Source organism: Manis pentadactyla, chromosome 16 (genome assembly GCF_030020395.1).
Source record: "Manis pentadactyla isolate mManPen7 chromosome 16, mManPen7.hap1, whole genome shotgun sequence".
NCBI lineage: Eukaryota > Metazoa > Chordata > Mammalia > Pholidota > Manidae > Manis > Manis pentadactyla.
In genome coordinates, this window is record NC_080034.1 from 65,612,301 (window position 1) to 65,634,401 (window position 22,101).

General features: G+C 37.4%; 1 protein-coding gene across 1 annotated transcript in view; it reads left to right on the forward strand.

The window, feature by feature from the left end:
- LOC130681264 (bromodomain adjacent to zinc finger domain protein 2B-like) overlaps positions 1 to 22,101 on the forward strand; it is a 108,053-nt gene that overhangs the window by 19,310 nt on the left and 66,642 nt on the right. The window contains exons 2-4 of the mRNA XM_057493901.1: positions 4,254 to 4,388; positions 4,801 to 4,922; positions 20,771 to 20,981. Of these exons, the coding sequence (XP_057349884.1) occupies positions 4,866 to 4,922; positions 20,771 to 20,981 (268 nt within the window). The 5' untranslated portion in view covers positions 4,254 to 4,388; positions 4,801 to 4,865. The remainder of the gene's footprint in view (positions 1 to 4,253; positions 4,389 to 4,800; positions 4,923 to 20,770; positions 20,982 to 22,101) is intronic.

Sequence of the window (22,101 nt, forward strand, 5' to 3'; positions counted from 1 at the left end):
CCTGCGTTTCTTTTGTTCCAGGGCAACCCGCTGTGGGGACCTGTTCATAGTCTCCTTCTCGGAATTTCCTTTTCCGTTTCTGTCATATCCCGTACACCGTGCAATGTGTGTCTGTGCTCCCAGTGCAGATTACTAGGGCTGGTTGTTTAGCAGTCCTGTGCTTCCGCTCCCTCCCCAGGCTGATGCTTTTCCTCACCCTGGTGAGCTGGGGTGGGGGGAGCGCACTGGCCCCACCATATTGCAGTTTTGTATCTTACCCTTTTCATGAGATGCTGAGTTCTCGCAGATGTAGATGTAGCCTGGCTGTTGTACTGTATCTTCTGGACTCTCTTTTAGGAGTAGTTGCATTTGGTGTATTTTCGAAATCTATATGGTTTTGGGAGGATATTTCTGTTGCCCTACTGACGTTGCCATCTTGAGTGAGTCCCCTCGTGGTTTTAATTTGCATTTGCCTGATAATTAGTGATGTGGAGCATCTTTTCATGTGACTGTAGGCCATCTGTATGCCCTCTTTGGGAAATGTCTATTCTGGTTCTCTGCCCATATTTTAATGGGTTCTTTGTTTTATAGTATATTTATCCAATATATATTGGATGTCAGCCCCTTATCAGATATATCACTTTCAGTTATGTTCTTCCTTACAGTAAGTTGCCTTTTCATTTTGTTGATGTTGTCCTTTACTATACAGAAACTTTAGATCGATGAAGCCCCTCTTGTTTATTCTTTCTTTAGTTTCCCTTGCCTGGGGAGGTGTGTCGAGAAAAAATTTACTCTTGCTGATTTTCAAGAGATTCATGCCCATCTTTTCTTTAAAAAGTTTTGTGCTTTCATGCCTTTAGGTATTTAATGCATTTTGAATTAAGTTTTGTGCATGATGTTAGACAGTGATGCAATACCATTCTCCTGCATGTAGATGTCTGGTTTTCCCAGCACCATTCATTGAAGAGACTGTCTTTTCCCCATTGTATATTCTTGCCTCTTTTGTCATATTTTAATTGACCATATAAGTGTGGGTTTATTTCTTAGTTATCTGTTCAGTTCCATTGATTCATATATTCTTGTGTCAGTACCATACTGTTTCATTCACTGCAGCTTTGTAGTATAGCTGTTTACCCCCAGCATTGTTCTTCATTGTCAAGGTTTCTTTGGCTCTTCAGGGTCTTTTGAGGTTGCATATAAATTTTAGGATCTTTTCCTCTAGTTGAGTGAAAAATGCCATTGGTTTTTTGATAGGGATTACATCGAATCTGTAGGTTGCTTTGGATAATATGGCCATTTTAACAATATTCAATCATCCTATCCAGGAGCATGGGATAGGTTTCCATTTATTTGTGTCTTCCTCAGTTTCTTTCATCAGTGTCTTAGAGTTTTGAGATTACAGGTCTTTATCTGCCTTGGTTGAATTTTATTCCCAGTGATTTTATCCTTTTTGAGGCAATCATAAATGGGATTCTTTCTTAAATCTCTTCCTGGTAGTTCATTTGTATGTGTAAATGTGGCAGATTTTTGCGCATTGGTTTTGTTTGCTGTGACTTTTACTGAGTTCATTTATTAATTCTAATAGTTTTTGATGCAGTTTTTAGGGTTTTCTCTATACAGTATCATGTCACCTCTAAGTAGGGGCAATTTGACTTCTTCCTTAACAACTTGGATGCCTTTTACTTGTCTGGTTGCCGTAGCTAGGACTATGTTTAATAAAAGTGACAGTGGGCATTCTTGTCGTGTTCCTGACCTTAGAGGAAAAGCTTTCAGCTTTTTGCAATTCTGTGTGATGGCAGCTGTGAGTTTGTCATATATGGCCATTGTTATGTTGATGTATGTTCCCACTATACACACTTTGTTGAGTTTTTAGCATAAAAGCATGTTGGGTTTTGTGATCCTTTTTAGTACCTATTGTGATGATATAGTTTTTGTCCTTCCTTTTGTTAATGGGATGTGTCACATTGATTTGCAGGTATTTCACCATCTTTGCATCCCTGGAATAAATCCTACTTGTTCTTGGTTAATGAGTTTTGTAATGTATTTTTTAATTCAGTTTGCTGCTAATTTTTTTGAGGATTTTCACAAATGTGTTCACCAAGGATGGTGGTGTCTTAGTGTTCCTTTTTTGTTCTGTTTTTGTTGGATTTGGTATTGGGGTGATGCTGATCTAATAAAAAGGTGTGAAGTTTTCCTTCCTTTTCAAGGTTTAGAAGTAGTTTGAGAAAGGTAAATGTTAACTGTACTTTAAATGTTTGGTGGAAGTAATTTTTTAAAACCATCTGGTCCTTGAGTTTGTAGAGTGTTTTTTGTTTTTTTGTTTTTGATTATCAGTACAGTTCATTACTGTTAATCTGTCAGTGGAGATTTTCTATTTCTTCTGTCTGGTTCAGTTTTGGAATATTATGCATTTCTAGGAGCTTTTTATAACAGCCTCTTGCAGTCCTTTGTGTTTCTGTTGTGTCAGTTAGCTTTTCTTTCATTTCTGAGTTGAGCTGTCTATTCATTTACACATGGCCATCCTTTTGCCTCGTCTCCATTTGTTGATGTTGGTGAACTCTAAGTAAGAAAATGGAAGAATAAAGTCTAAAGGCCCTGTTTTCTGTGTGGAAGTGCTTTCATTTCTTTGGCGAGGTTCAAGATTCTGTAATTTATTGGGTCCATTTGTGAACTCTCTGTTCTATTTCATTTATTTGTGTGTATTTATTTATTTATATTTTATTAATGAGGAGAAAAGTAGTGCAATTTATAGTGTGGCTTGACATTTAAATCATAAGTTTCATCTTAACACACCTGCCCAATAGAAGGGTGAATGACCTGTGGAAACCTCTGGTAGGTGTTTGTTCTAGACATCAACATCAAGACAGCTGGGTTTTTAAAATGGAGGGTGTCAAGCACACATTTGGTTTTGACTGGTAAAGCAGGTGATTAGAACTAGTTGAGTTTTAGGTGTTTGAAAATATTCAGGTTAATGAAGACAGGTTTACAGATCAGGATAATACTGTAGACTGGAAATACAATTTGTTCACTTAATCTAGTGCAGTTTTATAACTTTCTAATATGTAAGTTGCTTGCCTCCTGAAATTGGAGTTACATGCTTGGCAAGTCTGTTATCCACTTGCAGCCAGGTGGATCCTTGTTTTTGGAGCACAGATAACAAACAGGGCAACTAATAAGATGTGTTCTGATATTTTTTTTCTAGAAGTTTGGTAGTTAGTTTGATGATTTTTTAATGGCAAGGCAAAATCTAATTTCTCAGTCATCTTCTGGATCCATTAGGATGAAATAGGGATTGCTGCTTTGGACAGTTACCGTGAAGTCTCAGTCAAGGGCTGTCAAGTTCTGTTTCTTCAGTGGTTTCTATCAGGGCAGAGAAGGTGTCAGTGCTTTTGTGGTTGGGAGACTTGTTGTTTGGGGTCATTCTGATGCCGGGGTTTTTGTTCACGAAGCCAAAGAATGAGCTTCACAAACACTCAAGGTAGGAGAGCAAGGTACAGGCTTTTATTTAGGGATAAAGTGAAAGAGCAGAGCTCGTGGCTCACACCAGGAGGGGCAAGAGAGTCCCTGTGTGAATTCATTTTAAATATATTCCTTTAATTATTGTAGCTGTGCAATTAAGTTTGAAATTTTAACATTTGAGTTCAACTTTTTCTTTATCATTGTATAGATGAACAGGTATTCAAATGAGTTGTCAATTCCTGCAATATAGTGTGGTAAGGTTATTGTTGGGATTACTTGGGGTCTCTAAGTCAATTTGAGGAAAATGGACATCTTAGTAATGGAATTTTGATCATGGGCAGTATATCTCTGTTGTTTTGTTTTTTCTTTCATTGCTGTCAAAAATGTTTCACATGTTTTTCCCCAGAGATCTATAAGTATTTTGTTGCATTTATATTTGAGCATTTGTATTTTTGCATTTTTTAGTTTTGGTGGATATAAATGATACTGTTTCTTACATATTCCAATCATATATTAATGGTTGACTGAAAATCAGAAATTTTTATGTTCACTTTGATCTTGGGATCCCATCTGGGCACAGAACATCAGGCTCCATTTCTGTTTGAACGTAACCATATATTTTCACTGAGTAATCATATATTGGATTTGAGCCCTTTACCAGGACTTCTAAGAAGGGGCCCAACCATCAGTAGTGACTATGTTTGAGCTACGGGAGGCCTGATCCTGCCTTTTCTGGCACACATTGCGCACGTGTGCTCCTCCTGTGCACTCTGGTACGTTTGCTAGAATGAAGACTTGAGCTTTTGTATCTGCAGGACCCAGGAGGCTGGGCAGCAACTTTGGGATGACTTGGGAGCCCACTCCACCAGGAGGAAAATGCATCCTGCGTGGGGTCCTGACACCTGCAGATGGAGCTTTGCCATGATTTCTTCTGGATGTTTTTGTAAAGAGTGAGTACAGAACCTGCCATTTTCTATCATATTCCTAAATGCTTCCTTTATTTAAGTTCTCATATAGTATTGTAACATTTTTTTTTTTTAAGTGTTGCATAAAATTTCTTAGAAGGGTAAAGAGGGCTGGTGTTATCTATACAATAAAACTGTTATGAAAGACCAGAATTAGATTATATAATAGCTCCAGGGTCTGGGGCATAGTGTGTGCCCAGAAAGAATAATATTTTGTGAATTTAAAATGCTTTATGGAAGCAGATCAAGTGAGGAATGAGCCAGCTCTTAGAGCTTTGTGCCCTTGTGTGAATCATCTTTAAAGATCTGACCCTGTAATAATTAATGCGCAATGTTCCTCATTCACTGAGGGTTTCTAAGGATTAACGTTATATTATTCTGTATCATTCTGATTCAGGATTATTTCTGTAGAGAAATGCCACTTCAGCATCATATACACAGTCATAAAATTCATATCAAGAAATGGGACCAGTCAGTCTTCCCTGCAACCTGAGGCAAAGAGAAAAAAGTCACACCCTAGTAAGTCCCTTCACTCACCTGTATTGTTACTTTTCCAACATTAAAGTAATTGAGATCCACTGAAAAGTGGAAGTTTAAGTACATTAAAATTCAGAACATTATTTTGAGTTCTACTATTTTATTGATACCAAACCAGAATTTAGTATGCTTTTATGTCCCTAGCTTTTGAAAAGCTAACTTATCAATATGTTGATATCCCTTGTGGCTTGTCATTTTCAAATGGGATTATCATTGTGCTTGATGATTTCTCCTGAATGAGTGTTGAACATAATTTTTAAAAATTAACTTCCTTCACTAATATGTTCTTTGCCAGACCTCTGTGTGAATGTATTTGTTAAAAACATGCATAAAGTAACCAAGGGAACATCTATCTATTTTGATACATGATTTGAGTGAGCAAATTTTATGAATCAGGTTTAGAACAAAATACGATGATGTCTTTTGTCTCCATGCCACCTACTGGATGCTGCTCAACACCATCTAAGGTGAAGTTGTTACCAAATGAGACACACCTGTTTCCACTCAGTCAGCATACAGCAAAGCCAAACACTGACCTGAGCAGTGAAACCAAACCCTGACTTTGGGATGTGGTTTTTTTTAACATAGGGAAAGAAGGTGGGCGTTCCCCAAGCAAGGAGAACGGATAGCTAAAGTTTGAAGCCCTGCACTCACTATTGGCTTACAAGCAAGGGCTTGTAAAGGTTATGGGAAAGGGTTGCAGGATGTGTGATGAGCTTGTGGCATTGTTCTGACGGGTCCGTGGTGAGGTGACGGGACTGTTTGAGGAGTGTTAGCTGTCAGCCTTCTGGCGCCACTGAGGCTAGAGTTCACTTGCTCATTGTCAGGAGGTGGCTCGTCTGGTGGAGCCTAAATACCTGTAAAACAAGTCAAGGATACGTGAGTCAAGAGTCAGTCTGTGGCCTTGAGGGGGAAATCAGAGTCCTGGGCCATTTTAGTTTGCTTTACCTTGGTTTGCAAACCCCATTTTCTTTCTTCTTAACTTACACATTCTGATTCCCATACTGTGGGTCATATTTGATGGACCCAGTCTTCTATATCATTGAGATGTCTGAGGGCCTTTATTAGACAGGGAATGCCTGTGCAGTCACAAAACACCTTTAGGACTGAAATCACCGTAACGCTTAAGAGCCAAAACATTGGATGCTTTTTCTAAATGACATGCATTTATGGAAAACAGATTTCTTAGGTTCCAAGTAGAAATCTGAAGGTACTTTACTTTTGTGTATCTTGGTTTCTGAGATAACAGTGAGATGTTTCTAATGTCCTTCCTATTTCATGTGCTTCCTTCTTGTAATAATTGCAAATTCAAGTTTCTTTTTAGCATGCACATTCCTTTACTTTTTTGGTCTATTTTGAGCTTCAGAAAAAATGTACATAAACCTTGCTTTAGCTTTACATTCCTCTAATATACTTTCTACCTAATGTTCTTTATTGGTAAGCTAGATGACAGGCATTCTAACAAGCATGAGGAATTACATATTGTCCTGGTTTTTCACTAGAGCTGTTTTTTAACCATATGTTTATGATTCATATGATCATCTCATCATGATCAAGTGCATTAAGTTTGAGAGTCTGTCTGTGCCAGCGTGCTTCTGAGTTTAGCACTGTGTATTTTACGTGTTACAACTCCTGAGGGAGTTTTCTTAATTACTAAAGGAATCTAAAATTTTCTGGACTATTCACAGGGGTTTTGTTTTAGTTTCTCATAACTATTGTATAGAATCTTTATTTTACAAGGGTGTCTATGTCTATAAAACCTATAGCATGCTGTAGGATTTACTTCTTCTGAATTGCTTTCATGGAGGAAGCCTGACACAGATTCACACACAGGGTAAGTAGGTGTACAGTCAGGGATTGTCTGCTTGAGTTGTGGACAGTATCTGACCATGGAATTCAGATGCTTTCTACCAATGCTTCTATTAATTCTCATAATGGTTAATTTCCTATGACCTTGGAATAATTGAATTTCTCTTAAATATTTAAAGAGCGTATGTATTATATCTCACAATATAATATTTCAAGTTTACATATTTGTACTAAAGCCAGAAACATTTTCAATTTACTGTTTTTAATTTTCAAATTCATAAAATATATACGTGTGCCTTATTAAAGTTTTACATTCGTACAACATACTTCCAAATTTATATCCTCTCATTGTGGTTTTAAAAACGAGTGAACTTACAGTCATGCTGCTTGGTTAAATTGTCAGTTTTCAGGAGAGTCTTAAAATTATCAGGAGACACCTAAAATTTATTTCCAGTACTCAAAATACCATTCCACAGTGCTAATTTGCATAGAATTTAGTAATATTTTGTATCAAGATTTGGATTCAGCATAGTGTATATTCTCCTTTGATATTCCATGTATTAACTTTTGAGTCATGTTAACCTGTGTCAAAGTGCACCAATTCCATGTAGTCCCCTGCGGCAGCACAGGGGATGTCTGTTCATCACATAGCCCACATACCTCTGCACCATGAATTCCCCTCAAGGTCACGTTGCTCCTTCCTGCCGCTTGCCCGGTAATTTGTCCTTAGAGAATCCCACCCCAACAGAGCCAGAGTGGTGATTCTCTCTCTCCAGTCCCCTCTTCATGCTGCTGGGTCATACCTACAGGGACAGACTCAGAGCAGCACCATGCAAGAAGCAAAATGACAGCTGAGACCCCAGCTTCTGACCTCCGTCAGCCTCGTGGAGAGGACTGGATGCAGTAGTTTGGGGGCGCCATGGGCCTTAACGGGAGGAGCGGCAGTAAGAGGGAATGCCCTTGTCCCTGTCCTGTGCCCTGTGGCAAGGGTTCGAGAGTTTTCATAGCAGCCAGGTGAGGAAAGGCGTCATGATAGAAAAAGGGGTTTAAAGTTCTCAGTGTTTCCCCAGGCTCCACAAATTATCCGTCACACTGAAGGTACAGTAACAATACAATACTCATGTACTGCCTTTAAATGTTCAGTTTCTTACAAGGTTGATTAGGTTTAGCTTTACAACTTGGTTCATCTGGGGTAAATCAAGCTCTTCGTCTGTAACGTATTTTGTGGTCAGATTGACTTAATGGCATAGTATGAACACAGTCATTTAGAAGAGTGTTTTCAGATAATTTCAGACTTACAGAAAACCTGCAATATCCCTGATATTCCTTCATTCAGATTTTCCAGTGGTCACTGCACCACTACATTTGCACCATCATAGAAAATTGTCCACTGTATTTTTCCAATTAGAGGCATAATTTACCACAGAAATCCTACATGACCCACATTAGAAAATCAAAATTGTTGATAATTCTTACCTGAAGACCAGCTTTAAATATCAGTAAGTGCATCAACTATGAGAAAAATATGTCTGCATTCTGGACCATAGACTTTCTGTCATTTTCATGACCTCACTAAGAATTTTGCATCTATTTTCAGTAAGAATATTGGTCTGCAGTCATGTTTTTTCATAGCATCCTAATCTGGATTGATGTCAGGGTAGTGGTGGCCTCATAGAGTGAGCTTGGAAGTGCTCTGTACTCTTCAGTTTTTTCGAAGATTTTGAGAAAGATTGACATGAATTCTTTAAGAGTTTGGTAGAATTCTCCAGCGAAGCTCTCCGATTACCAGAATCTCTTGTACAGCAAGTGTTCTCTTTTTTTTCATTCATTTATTCTTTCATCAAATATTTATTTATTTTATTTTGGTATCATTAATACACAATCACATGAGCAACATTGTGCTTACTAGATCCCCCCCATTATCACATGCCCACCACATACCACATTACAGTCACTGTCCATCTGTGTACTAAGATGCTATAGAGTCACTACTTCTCTTCTCTGTGCTTTACTGTCTTCCTCGTTCCCCCGACTATGCTATGGGTGCTAATCGTAATGCCGATTACTCCCCTTCTCCCTACCTTCCCACCCACTCTCGCCAGTCCCTTTCCCTTTGGTAACCATTAGTCCAGTGTTGGGTTCTGTGAGTCTGCTGCTGCAATGTTCCTTCAGTTTTTGCTTGGTTGTTAACACTGCACAGATGAGTGAAATCATTTGGTACTTGTCTTTCTCCACCTGGCTTATGTCTCTGAGCATAATACCCTCTAACTCCATCCATGTTTTTGCACATGGTGGGATTTGCTTCTTTCTTATGGTGGAATAGTATTCTATTGTGTATATAGAATACTCCTCTTTATCCATTCATCTACTGATGGACACTTAGGTTGCTTCCATTTCTTGGCTATTGTAAATAGTGCTGCAATAAACATGGGGGAGGGGGGTTGCATATGTCTTTTTGAACCTGAGAATTTGTATTCTTTATGTACATTCCTAGGAGTGGAATTCCCAGGTTACATGGTATTTCTATTTTGAGTTTTTTGAGGAACCTCCATACTACTTTCCACTGTGGTTGAACTACTTTACATTCCCACCAGCAGTGTGGGACTGTTCCTCTTTCTCCCCATCCTCGCCACCATTTGTTGTTCCTGATCTTTTGATGTTGGTCATCCTAACTGGTATGAGGTGAATATTGTGGTTTTAATTTGTATATCCCTGATAATTAGCAATGTGGAGCATCTTTTCATGTGCCTGATTGCCATCTGAATTTCTTCTTTGGCGAAGTGTCTGTTCATATCTTCCACCTATTTTTTAGAACGGTTATTTCCTTTTTGGGTGTTGAGGTGTGTGAGTCATGTATTTTGGATGATAACCCCTTGTTGGATATGTCATTTACAAATATATTCTCCCATACTCTAGGATGCATTTTTGTTCTGCTGATGGTGTCCTTTTCTGTACAGAAGCTTTTTAACATGATGCAGTCCCATTTGTTCATTTTTTATTTTGTTTCCCTTGCCTGAGGAGATGAGTTCAAGAAAAAGTTGCTCATGTTTATATTCAAGAGATTTTTGGCTATGTTTTCTTCTTAAGAGTTTTATGGTTTCACGACTTACATTCAGGTCTTTGATCCATTTTGAGTTTGCTTTTGTGTATGGGATTAGACAACAATCCAGGTTCATTCTCTTGCATGTAGCTGTCCAGTTCTGCCAACACCAGTTGTTGAAGAAGCTGTCATTTCCCCATTGTGTGTCCATGCCTCCTTAATTTTATATTAATTGGTCATATATGCTTGGGTTGATATCTGGGTTCTCTTGTCTGTTCCATTGTTGCACGGGTCTGTTCTTGTGCCCGTACCAAATTGTCTTAATTACTGTGGCTTTGTAGTAGAGCTTGAAGTCGGGGAGAATGATCCCCCCAACCCTCCACTTTTTCTTTGTTCTCAGGATTGTTTTGGCTATTTGAGTTCTCTATGGTTCCATACAAATTGTAGAACTATTTGCTATAGTTCATTGAAGAATGCTGTTGGTATTTTGATAGAGATTGCATTGAATCTGTAGATTGCTTTAGGCAAGATGGCCATTTTGACAGTATTAATTCTTCCTATCCTTGAGCACAGGATGTGTTTCCATTTGTTGGTATCTTCTTTAATTTCTCTCCTGAGTGTCTTGTAGTTTTCAGAGTATATGTCTTTTACTTCGTGGTTAGGTTTATTCCTCGGTATTTTATTCTTTTTGATGTAAATGTGAGTGGAATTGTTTTCCTGATTTCTATTTCTGCTCATTTATCGTTAGTGTATAGGAATGCAAGAGATTTCTGTGTATTAGTTTTGTATCCTGCAAATTCGCTGAATTCAGATATTAGATCCAGCAGTTTTGAAGTGGATTATTTAGGGCTTTTGATGTACAATATCATGTCATCTGCAAACAGTGAAAGTTTAACTTCTTTCTTACCAATCTGGATGCCCTTTATTTCTGTGTGTTGTCTAATTGCTGTGGCAAGGACCTCCATAACTATGTTGAATAAAAGTGAGAAGGGTGGGAATCCTTGTCTTGTTCCTGATCTTAAAAGGAAAGACTTTCAGCTTCTCGCTGTTTACTATGATGGTAGCTGTCGGTTTATCATATATGGCCTTTATGTTGAGGGTACTTGCCCTCTATACTCATTTTGTTGAGAGTTTATATCATGAATGGATGTTGAAGTTTGTCGAATGCTTTTTCAACGTCCATGTAGATGATCATGTGGTTTTTGTCCTTCTTTCTGTTAATGGCTTTTCTCATATTGTACCTTCCTTGAACCCCTGGAATAAATGCTACTTGATCATGGTGGATGATCTTTTTGATGATAATTTTGAATTCTGTTTGCTAATATTTTGTTGAGTATTTTTGCATCTATGTTCATCAGGGATATTGGTGTGTAATTTTCTTTATTTTGTGGTGTCTTTGCATGGTTTTGGTATTAGAGTGATGCTGGCATCATAGAATGAGTTTGGGAGTATTCCCTCCTCCTCTACTTTTTGGCAAACTAAGGAGGATGGGTGTTAGGTCTTCTCTAAACGATTCATTAAATTCAGTGGTTTAGGCATCTGATCTGGGGGTTTTGTTCTTTAGGTAGTTTTTTGATTACCAGTTCAGTTTTGTTGCTGGTAATTGGTCTGTTCAGATTTTCTGTTTTTCTTGAGTCAGTCTTGGAAGGTTGTATTTTTCTAGGAAGTTGTCCATTTTTTCTAGGTTATCCAGTTTGTCAGCATATGATTTTTCATAGTATTCTATCATCATTCTTTGTATTTTTGTGGTGCCCATAGTGATTCTTCCTTTATCATTTCTGATTCTGCTTACTTGTGTAGAGTCCTTTTTTTCTTGTTAAGTCTGGCTAGGGACTTACCTATTTTGTTTATTTTCTCTAAGAAACAGCTCCCACTTTCATTGATTCTTTCTGTTTTATCTTTCTCGATTTTATGTATTTGTGCTCTAATCTTATGTCCCTCCTTCTGCTGACTTTGGCCCTCATTTGTTCATCTTTTTGTAGTTTCACTGTGAGTTTAGACTGTTTATATGGGACTGTTCCTCTTTTCTGAGGTAGGCCTGTATCGCAGTATACTTCCCTCTTAGGACGGCCTTTGCTGAGTACCACAGAGAGTGTCAGAACAGACTCCTGTAAGTGTCTGGCCAGCTAGGCTGAGGGACGGCAAGAAAAAATGGCACCCCACAGCCCCTCTTCCCCTGGATACATCTCCAGCATATCCCATCCCTCTGACACACATCCCAATGTTAATCCATAACTCACATATAATTTAGGTGCTTTTCAAACTGCTGGGTCTCAGATGGATCATCAGCACACCCGTCCTCCAGGAGCAGAGGCTAGGCCTCCGAGAGTCCTCTGGCCGTCCCAGAGTTCAGCCACACTGATTCTCAAAGTCAGAGGGCTCATCTTCCTGGGGCGGCCCTGGTGTCGGCTTCATCCCCTCACCCCCCATGCCTGCTCCCTCTCATTCATGGGGTGTGGGGCAGGACAGGAGATGGGGCTGACCACAGCTCTGCCCTTTTACCCTTCTCAGTGTGGCCTCTTCTTGTCATTAGCTATGGAAATTCTGTTTTGTCTTTAGGTTATTTCCAGAGTGGGGCATATTTCCTAGGTGTGTACATGAGAAGAGGTGATCCCAGGGTTTTTCTGCCACGGTCTTCTCAGAATCCCCTCTGTAGCCTACTTTTCTAGGCCTTAATTCCCTCATCTGCAATGTGAAGAATATATATATATATATATATATATATATATATATATATATATATATATGCAGGCCTTTAAGATTAATTCTCTTTTAGGTATGATATTCCAAAAGTCTTTTTATAAACTAATTACCAGGAAATAAAGGATTCTGGAAGGACACTTACAAATAGAAAGGTAGTTTTTTTAAAAAAAGAAGGTAACATTGTTTTATTTGAGCTATAGTTAAATTTACTGAAAATTGTTTAGCCAGAAATAATTTGGTAAATGATCAATTCACTGAATGACTAACAGACCTAAAACCGTCAGACCAGACACCTTAATCCAGGTTTAAAACATTCACCACAGGTATTTCAGGCAAAGCCTAGAATAGGTACAGTTTCCAATTCTGAAAAATGTAAGTTCATTCATTCATTTATATAACATTGATCAGTCAGGAAGTGCTAGGCATCCCAAATATTAATGTGAGAAATTGACAGTTGCCTAGGACTGCAGATCTGAGAGGAAATACTTGAAGCAAAGGTTTGGTGATACTAAAACTTAAAGAACAAAACAACAGCAAAAAAAATCTCAGTAAGGGATATGGCTGGTAATTGTAGGTCTGCTTTTGTTATGTAGCTTTATTCCTATTATTGTTATGTGTGTATGCAATTTAATTAGTAGTTTGATAAAACCTGTACATGCTTATGTTACTCTACAAGAAGATATGTCAAAGAAATAATCTTCCCATGTTTTCTTCTGTCTGCTACTTCTGTAGCTTTTCTTCTTCCTTCCTAATTACAACCCTTAAATAGAATTCGTGCCTCATATCAAATTTACCGAGTATCATAGTTCTTCCAAGTGGTAAAGATACCTCAAGACAAATGCTGGGCATAGAAGCCACAGGGCATAAATCTGCAAAGAAGTAAAAAGCTAACCTTGTCAAACAATATTGCTTCTCTCTCACCGACTTTACATTTCCCTGTATGGCCCCGGAAGATGACTGGTTAGCCAGAGACGGGTAAGATTCCTCAAGGGAGGAACAACCTAAGACAGGCACAGTCGCAGGGGGGCCATCAGGTGAGAAATTGGGGATCAACAGAGGTGAGGCTTAGAACTTCACCCCCCCTGTTTTGAGAGAAATCTTCTGCATACATGGATGTTTTGTCGCCCTTGTCTAGATTGGATTAACACACAGTCTACAGGCACAGACCTGATCATCTACATTTGCCCTCTTAGAGCACTAAATTATGTTTTCTACCTTTATCTTGCATCTACCTACCACTCCAGCATTTTATCTAAAAAAAAGATAATAATAATAAGGGAGAAATGTGGGATTCACATATAAATCAAGTATAAAAATCAAATCTGACTTGATTGTTTATAGTTCATGATGCGTGATCAAAACTGAAAGTTTCTGTTATATCACTGCCCTTGCACTGTTCCCCATGTAAGAACTTATTCACTATGTAAGAAGTTGTTCACCATGTAAGAACTTGTTCGTTATGCTTCAGAAGATTGGAGACTGTTGAGAATTAGGCTTGGGGTGGATTAATGATTGTGCATTGAGTCCCCTATACAGAATTTTATTGTTAACCACCATTTGATCAAGAAATATGAGAGATGCCCTCTCAAACAAACAAACAAAATGAACTCAAAATTGATCATAAGCCAACATGTGAAGTGTAAGAGTTTCAGAAGAGAACACAGAACTATTCAGGAGTAGGAGAAGGGGAAGAGTTCTTGGCACCAAAGCGCAATGCATAAATTAAAGATTGATAAATGGGATTATCTCAGAATGCAAATTAAAAGCATAAATACATACCAGTAGACTAACCCATTCAATGGCTACATTTAAAGACTAATAATAACAAACGTTGGCAAGAGTTTGAAGCATTTGGAACTCTCAACATTGCAAGTTGGAATATGAGACAATACAAGCACTTTAGAAATTCCTAAAAATAAACACTGTATCTCCTAGCAATCCCACTTCTTAGTACTTACCTAAGACAAATGGAAAAATATACCCACATGGAAATGCCTCAAATGTTCATAGTGGCTTCATTCACAATAGCCCGAAACTAGAAATAATACCACTAACTGGAGAGTGGATTTTGAAAAGTGGTACATCTATATAAGGAAATACCACTTTCTAATAAAAAGAAAAAGAAGTGTTGATACACACATTATCAATGAATCTTAAACTAATTAGGCTGAAGGAAAGAAGTCAGATGAAATAGTGTACATATTGCATGGTTCCCATTTTATAAATTTACAGGAAAAGAAAACTACGTTGTCAAAAAGCAAATTACTAGTTGCCTGTGGCCAGGAGTAGAGAGAAAACTGCACTGTAAAGGGGCAGAAGGAATCATTGGGAGGTAATCGAAATGCTTTTTGCTTGATTGTGATTGTAGATTCATAATTGAATAATATATGTAAATGTGATCAAATTGTACACTTTAAGTGGATGTGTTTATTATTCTGAAGTTTATTATACTTCAGAATAGGTTTTTTTGAAATCCCCAAACTTGAGGTTGGAATATATTGGCTCTTTCTCATGTGATGGCATTGTTCTTCAGTTTGATTAGTGTGTGGATTACATGCATGTATACATTTGTCTAAACCCCTCAAACTCTGTACCTAAGATTTCTGCGTTTTACTATATGCAAGTATGCTTCAAAAAAAGAAAAATCTCAGTAAGTTGGCAAATCATTCAGAAGCTGACTTTTGGTGGAATGGGTTCCCTCATTTACTTATTTACTGCTCCCCTCCCTATTAAACCCTCCTGAAGTATATAAACTCAAACAAAAATGGGAGCAACAAAAGGAACATAAAGACAGCAACGATATAAAGGGACAAGTGAGACTTGATCACACGTCCTATTAAGACCTGAACACGGGCCGGTGGACAGGGGACTCTGGTTGTCAGTGAGACAGGAAGTCCAGTTACTTAGACAGCTCAGTGTCCACAAGGCACAGTGAACACAGACCAGTTGCTCATGAGACGTTTAGCTATACTTTGGAGTATCATTTATGAAGAATAATGGGAATATTGAAATAGAAACTCACATTTAAATAAAATTTCATAATCTTAAAAAAATTCTGAATAATGGAAACATTCTAAAATCAATTCATTTGAGGTAATTTTTCTAATCTTGAAATACTTGAAAGTAATAAATTTATTTGCCATTTTCCTCAAGTATTTCTCCATCTTCTATGTTAACTTGGTTCTGGAAGAAAACTTTACTACTCTTTGCCTTTTCCATGTTACTTAGAGGCCACTTCAGACCTGCCTGGTCTCCAGTCGGGCTTCTTTCCCTCACATCCAGGCAGTCCTCTCTCCAAGAAAAGAGCCTCATTATTTACCTGCTTTTCTAGCTCTAGTTCTCAGGCCCTAAGTCAGACCATCTTTATTTGTTAAGTGGACATTTGAGACAACTTTCTGTCCTGACCTCTGCATCCTTTTTCAGACTCATCACCTACTCAAGGTGACGTTCTGGGATCGCCTGAGTCAGAGTGACCCGCGTCTGAGGTCCCAGTTAGAGATGCTTGTCCTTTGAGGAGAGGACGCTCTCCCACTTAACCTCTGTAGAGAATGTGCCTGTATAGAGTAGGTGCCTCAAGTGTCTTAAGTAGCGGAAACTGTCTTTATGATGACGCATCACAGCCTAATAGTATACTGGTATGTGTTACAGTGTAGAGTGAACTTTACTCATTTACTATGATTATTTCATTCAGTCTGAAAAAACATAAACCTTTTCTTCTCTCTCACCATAGTATTTATAGAAATGAATGTGTTACTGCTAGTGATTTAAATTAGTAACTGTAGAAAGGAGAATTATAATGGTATAAAAGGCTTGATTTGTCACCATCTCTGTCTTCTTAGTCATCTTTTTTCACTTTATCCTGTTACTTTTAGATCTTAAAGATTATTTTCAGGAACCATTTATTATCTTAGTTTTAGAAATTAAAGAAAGAATAAACTCCTTTTTATGCATAATTTCTGAATGATTTAAAAGCATAGGAATCAAATGATATAAATTGTATTTGCCTGTTTTAAGGAAAAGTTTATTGAGAAAAATACTTCTTTTTTTCATCACCCACAATTGTTTTGAGTGTTGAGTGAATTAAAGTTTTAATACAAGCTTGAGATTTTCCTAACAATCCAGTTCTCATTTTATGAAATCCCGGAGTCAGAAGATAGCCGGTTACATGAATCGCCCTTAGATAGTATTTATTTATAAATGCCAAAAGCAAAAATGTAAATGATGTCATTTGTCAGGTGAATTTTGGACACCAAAATAATCTGTACCTTTTTGGACACAGGTATATTTTCCTAGCTGAATAAAATATAACTGTGTAAAAATTATAACTGGATAAAAAAACGATTAGTTGATGGAACTCTTGAAATTCAGTCAAAAGCTCCCCATGCTGGTGAACATAAAGCTGTTCTGCTGGCTTCCTTCTTACTGTTTCATAGTGTAAAAATGCAGTTAGTACAAGTGCTGATCCCACTGACTTCATTTGAAATCTCAGCAAAAATTCTCTCGTCACAATTATTATTTAAAATGGGAATTACTGAACAGATTTAGTTTAGATATTTTTTTGACATGTAGACACTGAGTATATGCATTGGTTTTTTCTGTAACCCCGCCATAGCATCATCTTGACTGTGCTTTCATGCCTGAATATTGTGATGAGTATCAAGTATAAAAATGTCTTTGTAATATCAGTGAAGTACATGTAGTGGCTAATACCCCAGGTTTTAGAGAGAGACAGTCCTGGGTTCAAATCACACATTTCTGTTCCTTATTGCCAGGGCACCTCAGGAAACGATTTAACCTCACTTGGTGTGTGATTCCCTCAATGGTAATACAGGGACAGTAAAACCCACCTTCCTAGGTAAAATGATTATGAAGATTAAAGTAAAGAGTGCATTGAAAATGCCTCGGACAAAGCACGGTGCTTGGACTGTGGGGTCTAACTGTCCTCCATGATGGGGGAAGAGCAGTGCTTGTGTCCATGGCACCCACTGTGTGAGGTCATCATGTGCCATGATTCTGAGCCTGGCACCACAGCATAAAGGGCAGTCAGGACTGCTGGCTCTAGCTGCAGAATTACCCAGAGTGGTTCAGGTGAATCCTGCTTTGAGATTCTTTGAAGGAATAAGAAACATTTAAAAATTTTCTTAACGTTCACAGCAAAGGAATTCTCTGTCAAAAAAGAAGTATAAGGTAATTTAAAGTTGTTTTAGAAAGGTTACTTTGAAAGGATGCTGTTCCTATGTCTGGGAATACTACTTTGGACTCCAAATAAGGTCATGTAACAGTGTGTTTGTTTTGATTTCCTTACGGAGGACAACCAGCTCTTCTTTATTACCTATTCATTAAGCAGGCTTCTTCCTGTAATACACTAGCGTTATGCTTTTGTATGTTTCCGTAAACCTTTTTTTTCTTCTCTCTCACCGTAGTATTTATAGAAATGAATGTGTTACTGAAAGATTTAAATTAGTAACTGTAGAAAGGAGAATTATAACGGTATAAAAGGCTTGATCTGTCACCATCTCTATCTTCTTAGTCATCTTTTTTCTCTTTATCCTGTTTCTTTTAGATCTTAAAGATTATTTTCAAGAACCATTTACTATCTTAGTCTTAGAAATAAAGAAAAAAAGAATAAACTTTTTATGCATAATTTCTGAATGTTGAAAAAGCGTAGGAATCAAATGATATAAATTTAATTTGCTTTTTCTAAGGAAAAGCTTACTGAGAAAAAATACTACTTTTTTTCGTCACCCACAATTGTTTTGACTGTTGAGTGAATTAAAGTTTTAATACTAGCTTGAGATTTTGCTAATAATCCATTTCTTATTTTATGAAATCCTGGAGTTAGAAGATAGCCCAATACATGAAACACTCTTAGGAAGTATTTATTTATAAATGCCAAAAGCAAAATGTAAATGATGTCATTTGTCAGGTGAATTTTGGACATCAACATAATCTGTACCTTTTTGGACACAGGTATATTTTCCTAGCTGAATAAAATATACCTGTGTAAAAATTATTACTGGATAAAAAAAAAGATTAATTGATTGAACCCTTGAAATTCAGTCAAAATCTCCCCATGCTGGTGAACATAAAGCTGTTCTGCTGGCTTCCTTCTTAGTGTTTCATGGTGTAAAAATGCAGTTAGTACAAGTGCTGATCCCACTGACTTCATTTGAAATCTCAGCAAAAATTCTCTCATCAGAATTAATATTTAAAATGGGAATTACTGAACAGATTTAGTTTAGATATTTTTTTGACATGTAGACACTGAGTATATGCATTGGTTTTTTCTGTAACCCTGCCATAGCATCATCTTGACTGTGCTTTCATGCCTGAATATTGTGATGAGTATCAAGTATAAAAATGTCTTTGTAATATCAGTGAAGTACATGTAGTGGCTAATACCCCAGGTTTTAGAGAGAGACAGTGCTGGGTTCAAATCACACATTTCTGTTCCTTATTGCCAGGGCACCTCAGGAAACGATTTAACCTCACTTGGTGTGTGATTCCCTCAATGGTAATACAGGGACAGTAAAACCCACCTTCCTAGGTAAAATGATTATGAAGATTAAAGTAAAGAGTGCATTCAAAATGCCTCGGACAAAGCACGGTGCTTGGACTGTGGGGTCTAACTGTCCTCCATGATGGGGGAAGAGCAGTGCTTGTGTCCATGGCACCCACTCTATGAGGTCATCATGTGCCATGATTCTGAGCCTGGCACCACAGCATAAAGGGCGGTCAGGACTGCTGGCTCTGGCTGCAGAAGTGCCCAGAGTGGTTCAGGCTGAATTCTGCTTTGTGGTTCTTTGAAGGAATAAGAAACATTTAAAAATTTTCTTAACGTTCACAGCAAAGGAATTCTCTGTCAAAAAAGAAGTATAAGGTAATTTAAAATTGTTTTGGAAAGGTTATTTTGAAAGGATGCTTTTCCTATGTCTGGGCATACTACTTTGGACTCCAAGTAAGGTCATGTAACAGTGTATTTGTTTTGATGCCTTACGGAGGACAGCCAGCTCTTGATTATTACCTATGCACTAAGCAGGCTTCTTCCTGTAATACACTAGCGTTATGCTGGTGTATGTGTTCCCATGAGGAGACTTAAGGTGGGAAATCTGAAATATCACAAAAGTAGACAAAAGAATGTACATCATGTACCTATCATCAGCTTTAGAAATTATCATATGAACAATATTGTTTTACATATATTCCCATCTACTCCTCCTCTTCCATAATCTGATGAAGCAAGTCTTAGACATTGTACTTCATCTGCAAGTGTGTGCAAAAGATAAGAATTCTTGTTTTCTACAAAAGTATCAGAATAGCATTATGATAATTTAAAATGATAACTTCTTGATATCATCAAATATCAGACATTGTTCAAAATTTTCATTGTTTAAATTCTTAACTGTCCGAATTTCCGGACAGTTTGTCTATTTGAATCAAAATCTAGGTAAGATCCAAACATTGGGCATGTTTGATACATGCTTTAAGGCCCCTTTAGTCTTCCCACAGTGTTTTCACTTCTTGAAATTTATTTGTTGAATAAACTGGGTAAGTTGTGGCATTTCCTTCAGACTGGATTTTGCCGTGTAGTTTAATATATACGGCAAGTAAATTTTCTCGTTCTTAAGTTTTAGTGATTTAATCAAGAGGCTTAATCATTTGCAGGTTTGGTTTTTTGGGAGGGGGAGGATTAGTTTATAGGTGATGAAGTGAACCTCCTTCTGTCGGTCCAGTTGTCTCCCTTTTTTGGTGATTGGCAACCATTCAAATGTAAAGCTTAGATCCATTAATTCATCAGATATTGCAAAATGCTAATAGTCTGACTCTTACATTCCTTCTTGATTTATTAGCTGTTTTTTATATAAAGAGAGTCTTTTGTTTGTTATTTGGATAGCTTCATGTTTGGTTGAACTGATGCTCCTGAGAGCAATCCGTACAGGTGTCATCACTCTACTAATCTTTTCAAATAACTGCCAACTTTACAGTCATTATGGTTCAGAAATGGTGATTAAGATGTATGTCTATATATGTTTATAGGTACAGGTATATATCTGTCAGTGTATTTAAAGTTGAAATCATTAAAGTAAGAATACGAAATATATACCAAAAGCCATGAACAATTCTAAATGTAACTTGAATAAGAAACTAAAATTTCTAAAGGTTACAACAGCTTTATAAAAATTAATATGTGCAGGTTTACCTAGAATTTTCTGACGTATTGATCACTTGTGTTTATTTTGTTCATAATATTTTATTTCTATAAAATGTTACTTAAAAGGGAATGCAGTGGTGTCCTTTGAAAGAAGAGGATGCCATTCCCCGTGTGAGGGCAATGGAAGCTCATGGGGGACGACCACCGGATCCAGAGGGAGAGCGACCAGGAGAGGATACCAGCGTGAGACAGCGGAGCGGTCGGCCTCCTGATGTTGGCGGTGCTGAATGTGTAGATAACACAGATGGCAAATTGCTAAGACAACTGCAAGCTCAAGGTAGGGAACATGTATCCGTCACTGTAAGAACTGTACTAAAATGTGTTAAGTATTTCTACATGTATTTGACATAGGAATGATTGATAACTACTCTCAGTTTCTAAAAGGTAGGTGATTGTGTTCAAATAAAATGAGAAAATAAGGAGTCCCACTGGTAACTGGAGTTCTTTGATTTAATAAGCGCCTTTCAAGAATCATACTCGTAAACACATCATGCCCTGTGTGTTTAGAATTACAAAGGTAGGTGATGAACTTTTCAGGCTGGAAACTCATTTGAACAGCTCCCAATTCCTTGCGGTGGTACAAGGGAGTAACTCCAAAATATGTGGATCTGTGGAGTAAATTTTCAGTCAAAGAACTCCAATTAGTGGCAAGTCTTAGTTTGGGTTCTTCTGTAGCCTGGATATATAACATTTATTTTCAAAATGCCCAACTAATAAACTTAGGTCAAAAAGTATCTTAAGATCACCAGAAAGTATCATTCATCAAGTACAACGTGCTCAAAGTAACCTCAAATGTGTTCATGATTCAAAATTATCATGAATTATCAACATGAAGTTCCCATGCTGTGTCTCACACAGAGAATGCTGACTAAAATAAAATAGTTCTGCTATGAAGTTTGAATTAACTAGTTACAAGTGTGAAGCCTCTTGAGGCTGTCTCGATATCTATCAATGTGTTCATGTCTTATATTCATAAGCATATATATATAAATGTATATCAATACATGCTTGTATCATAAACATAATATCCATAAGGGTTTAATAATAAAAACTGACTTAAAAGACTGACAGGATTTTACTACTTCTCATAGTTTTTTTTTTCGGAAGGGAAAGCTTGACTGACTTCTATTTATTGTATACACCAGTATAATACTGACTTCTCTGTAGCTCTGTTGTTTTCATTATAAAACAAGTATGCATGATGAAAGCTCATAGAGCATAATGCTTTCAAATAAGACATTGACTCTCACTGACTTTAAAATAAAAGACACTCACAAGTTGGATCATAATTAACAGGTTTTTGGTAGTCTACCTAGAAGTGTGTACATACACTCACAGACACACATTGAAGCACATACTTATGTGTACACGTACATAAGTGATGTTCATATATGTAT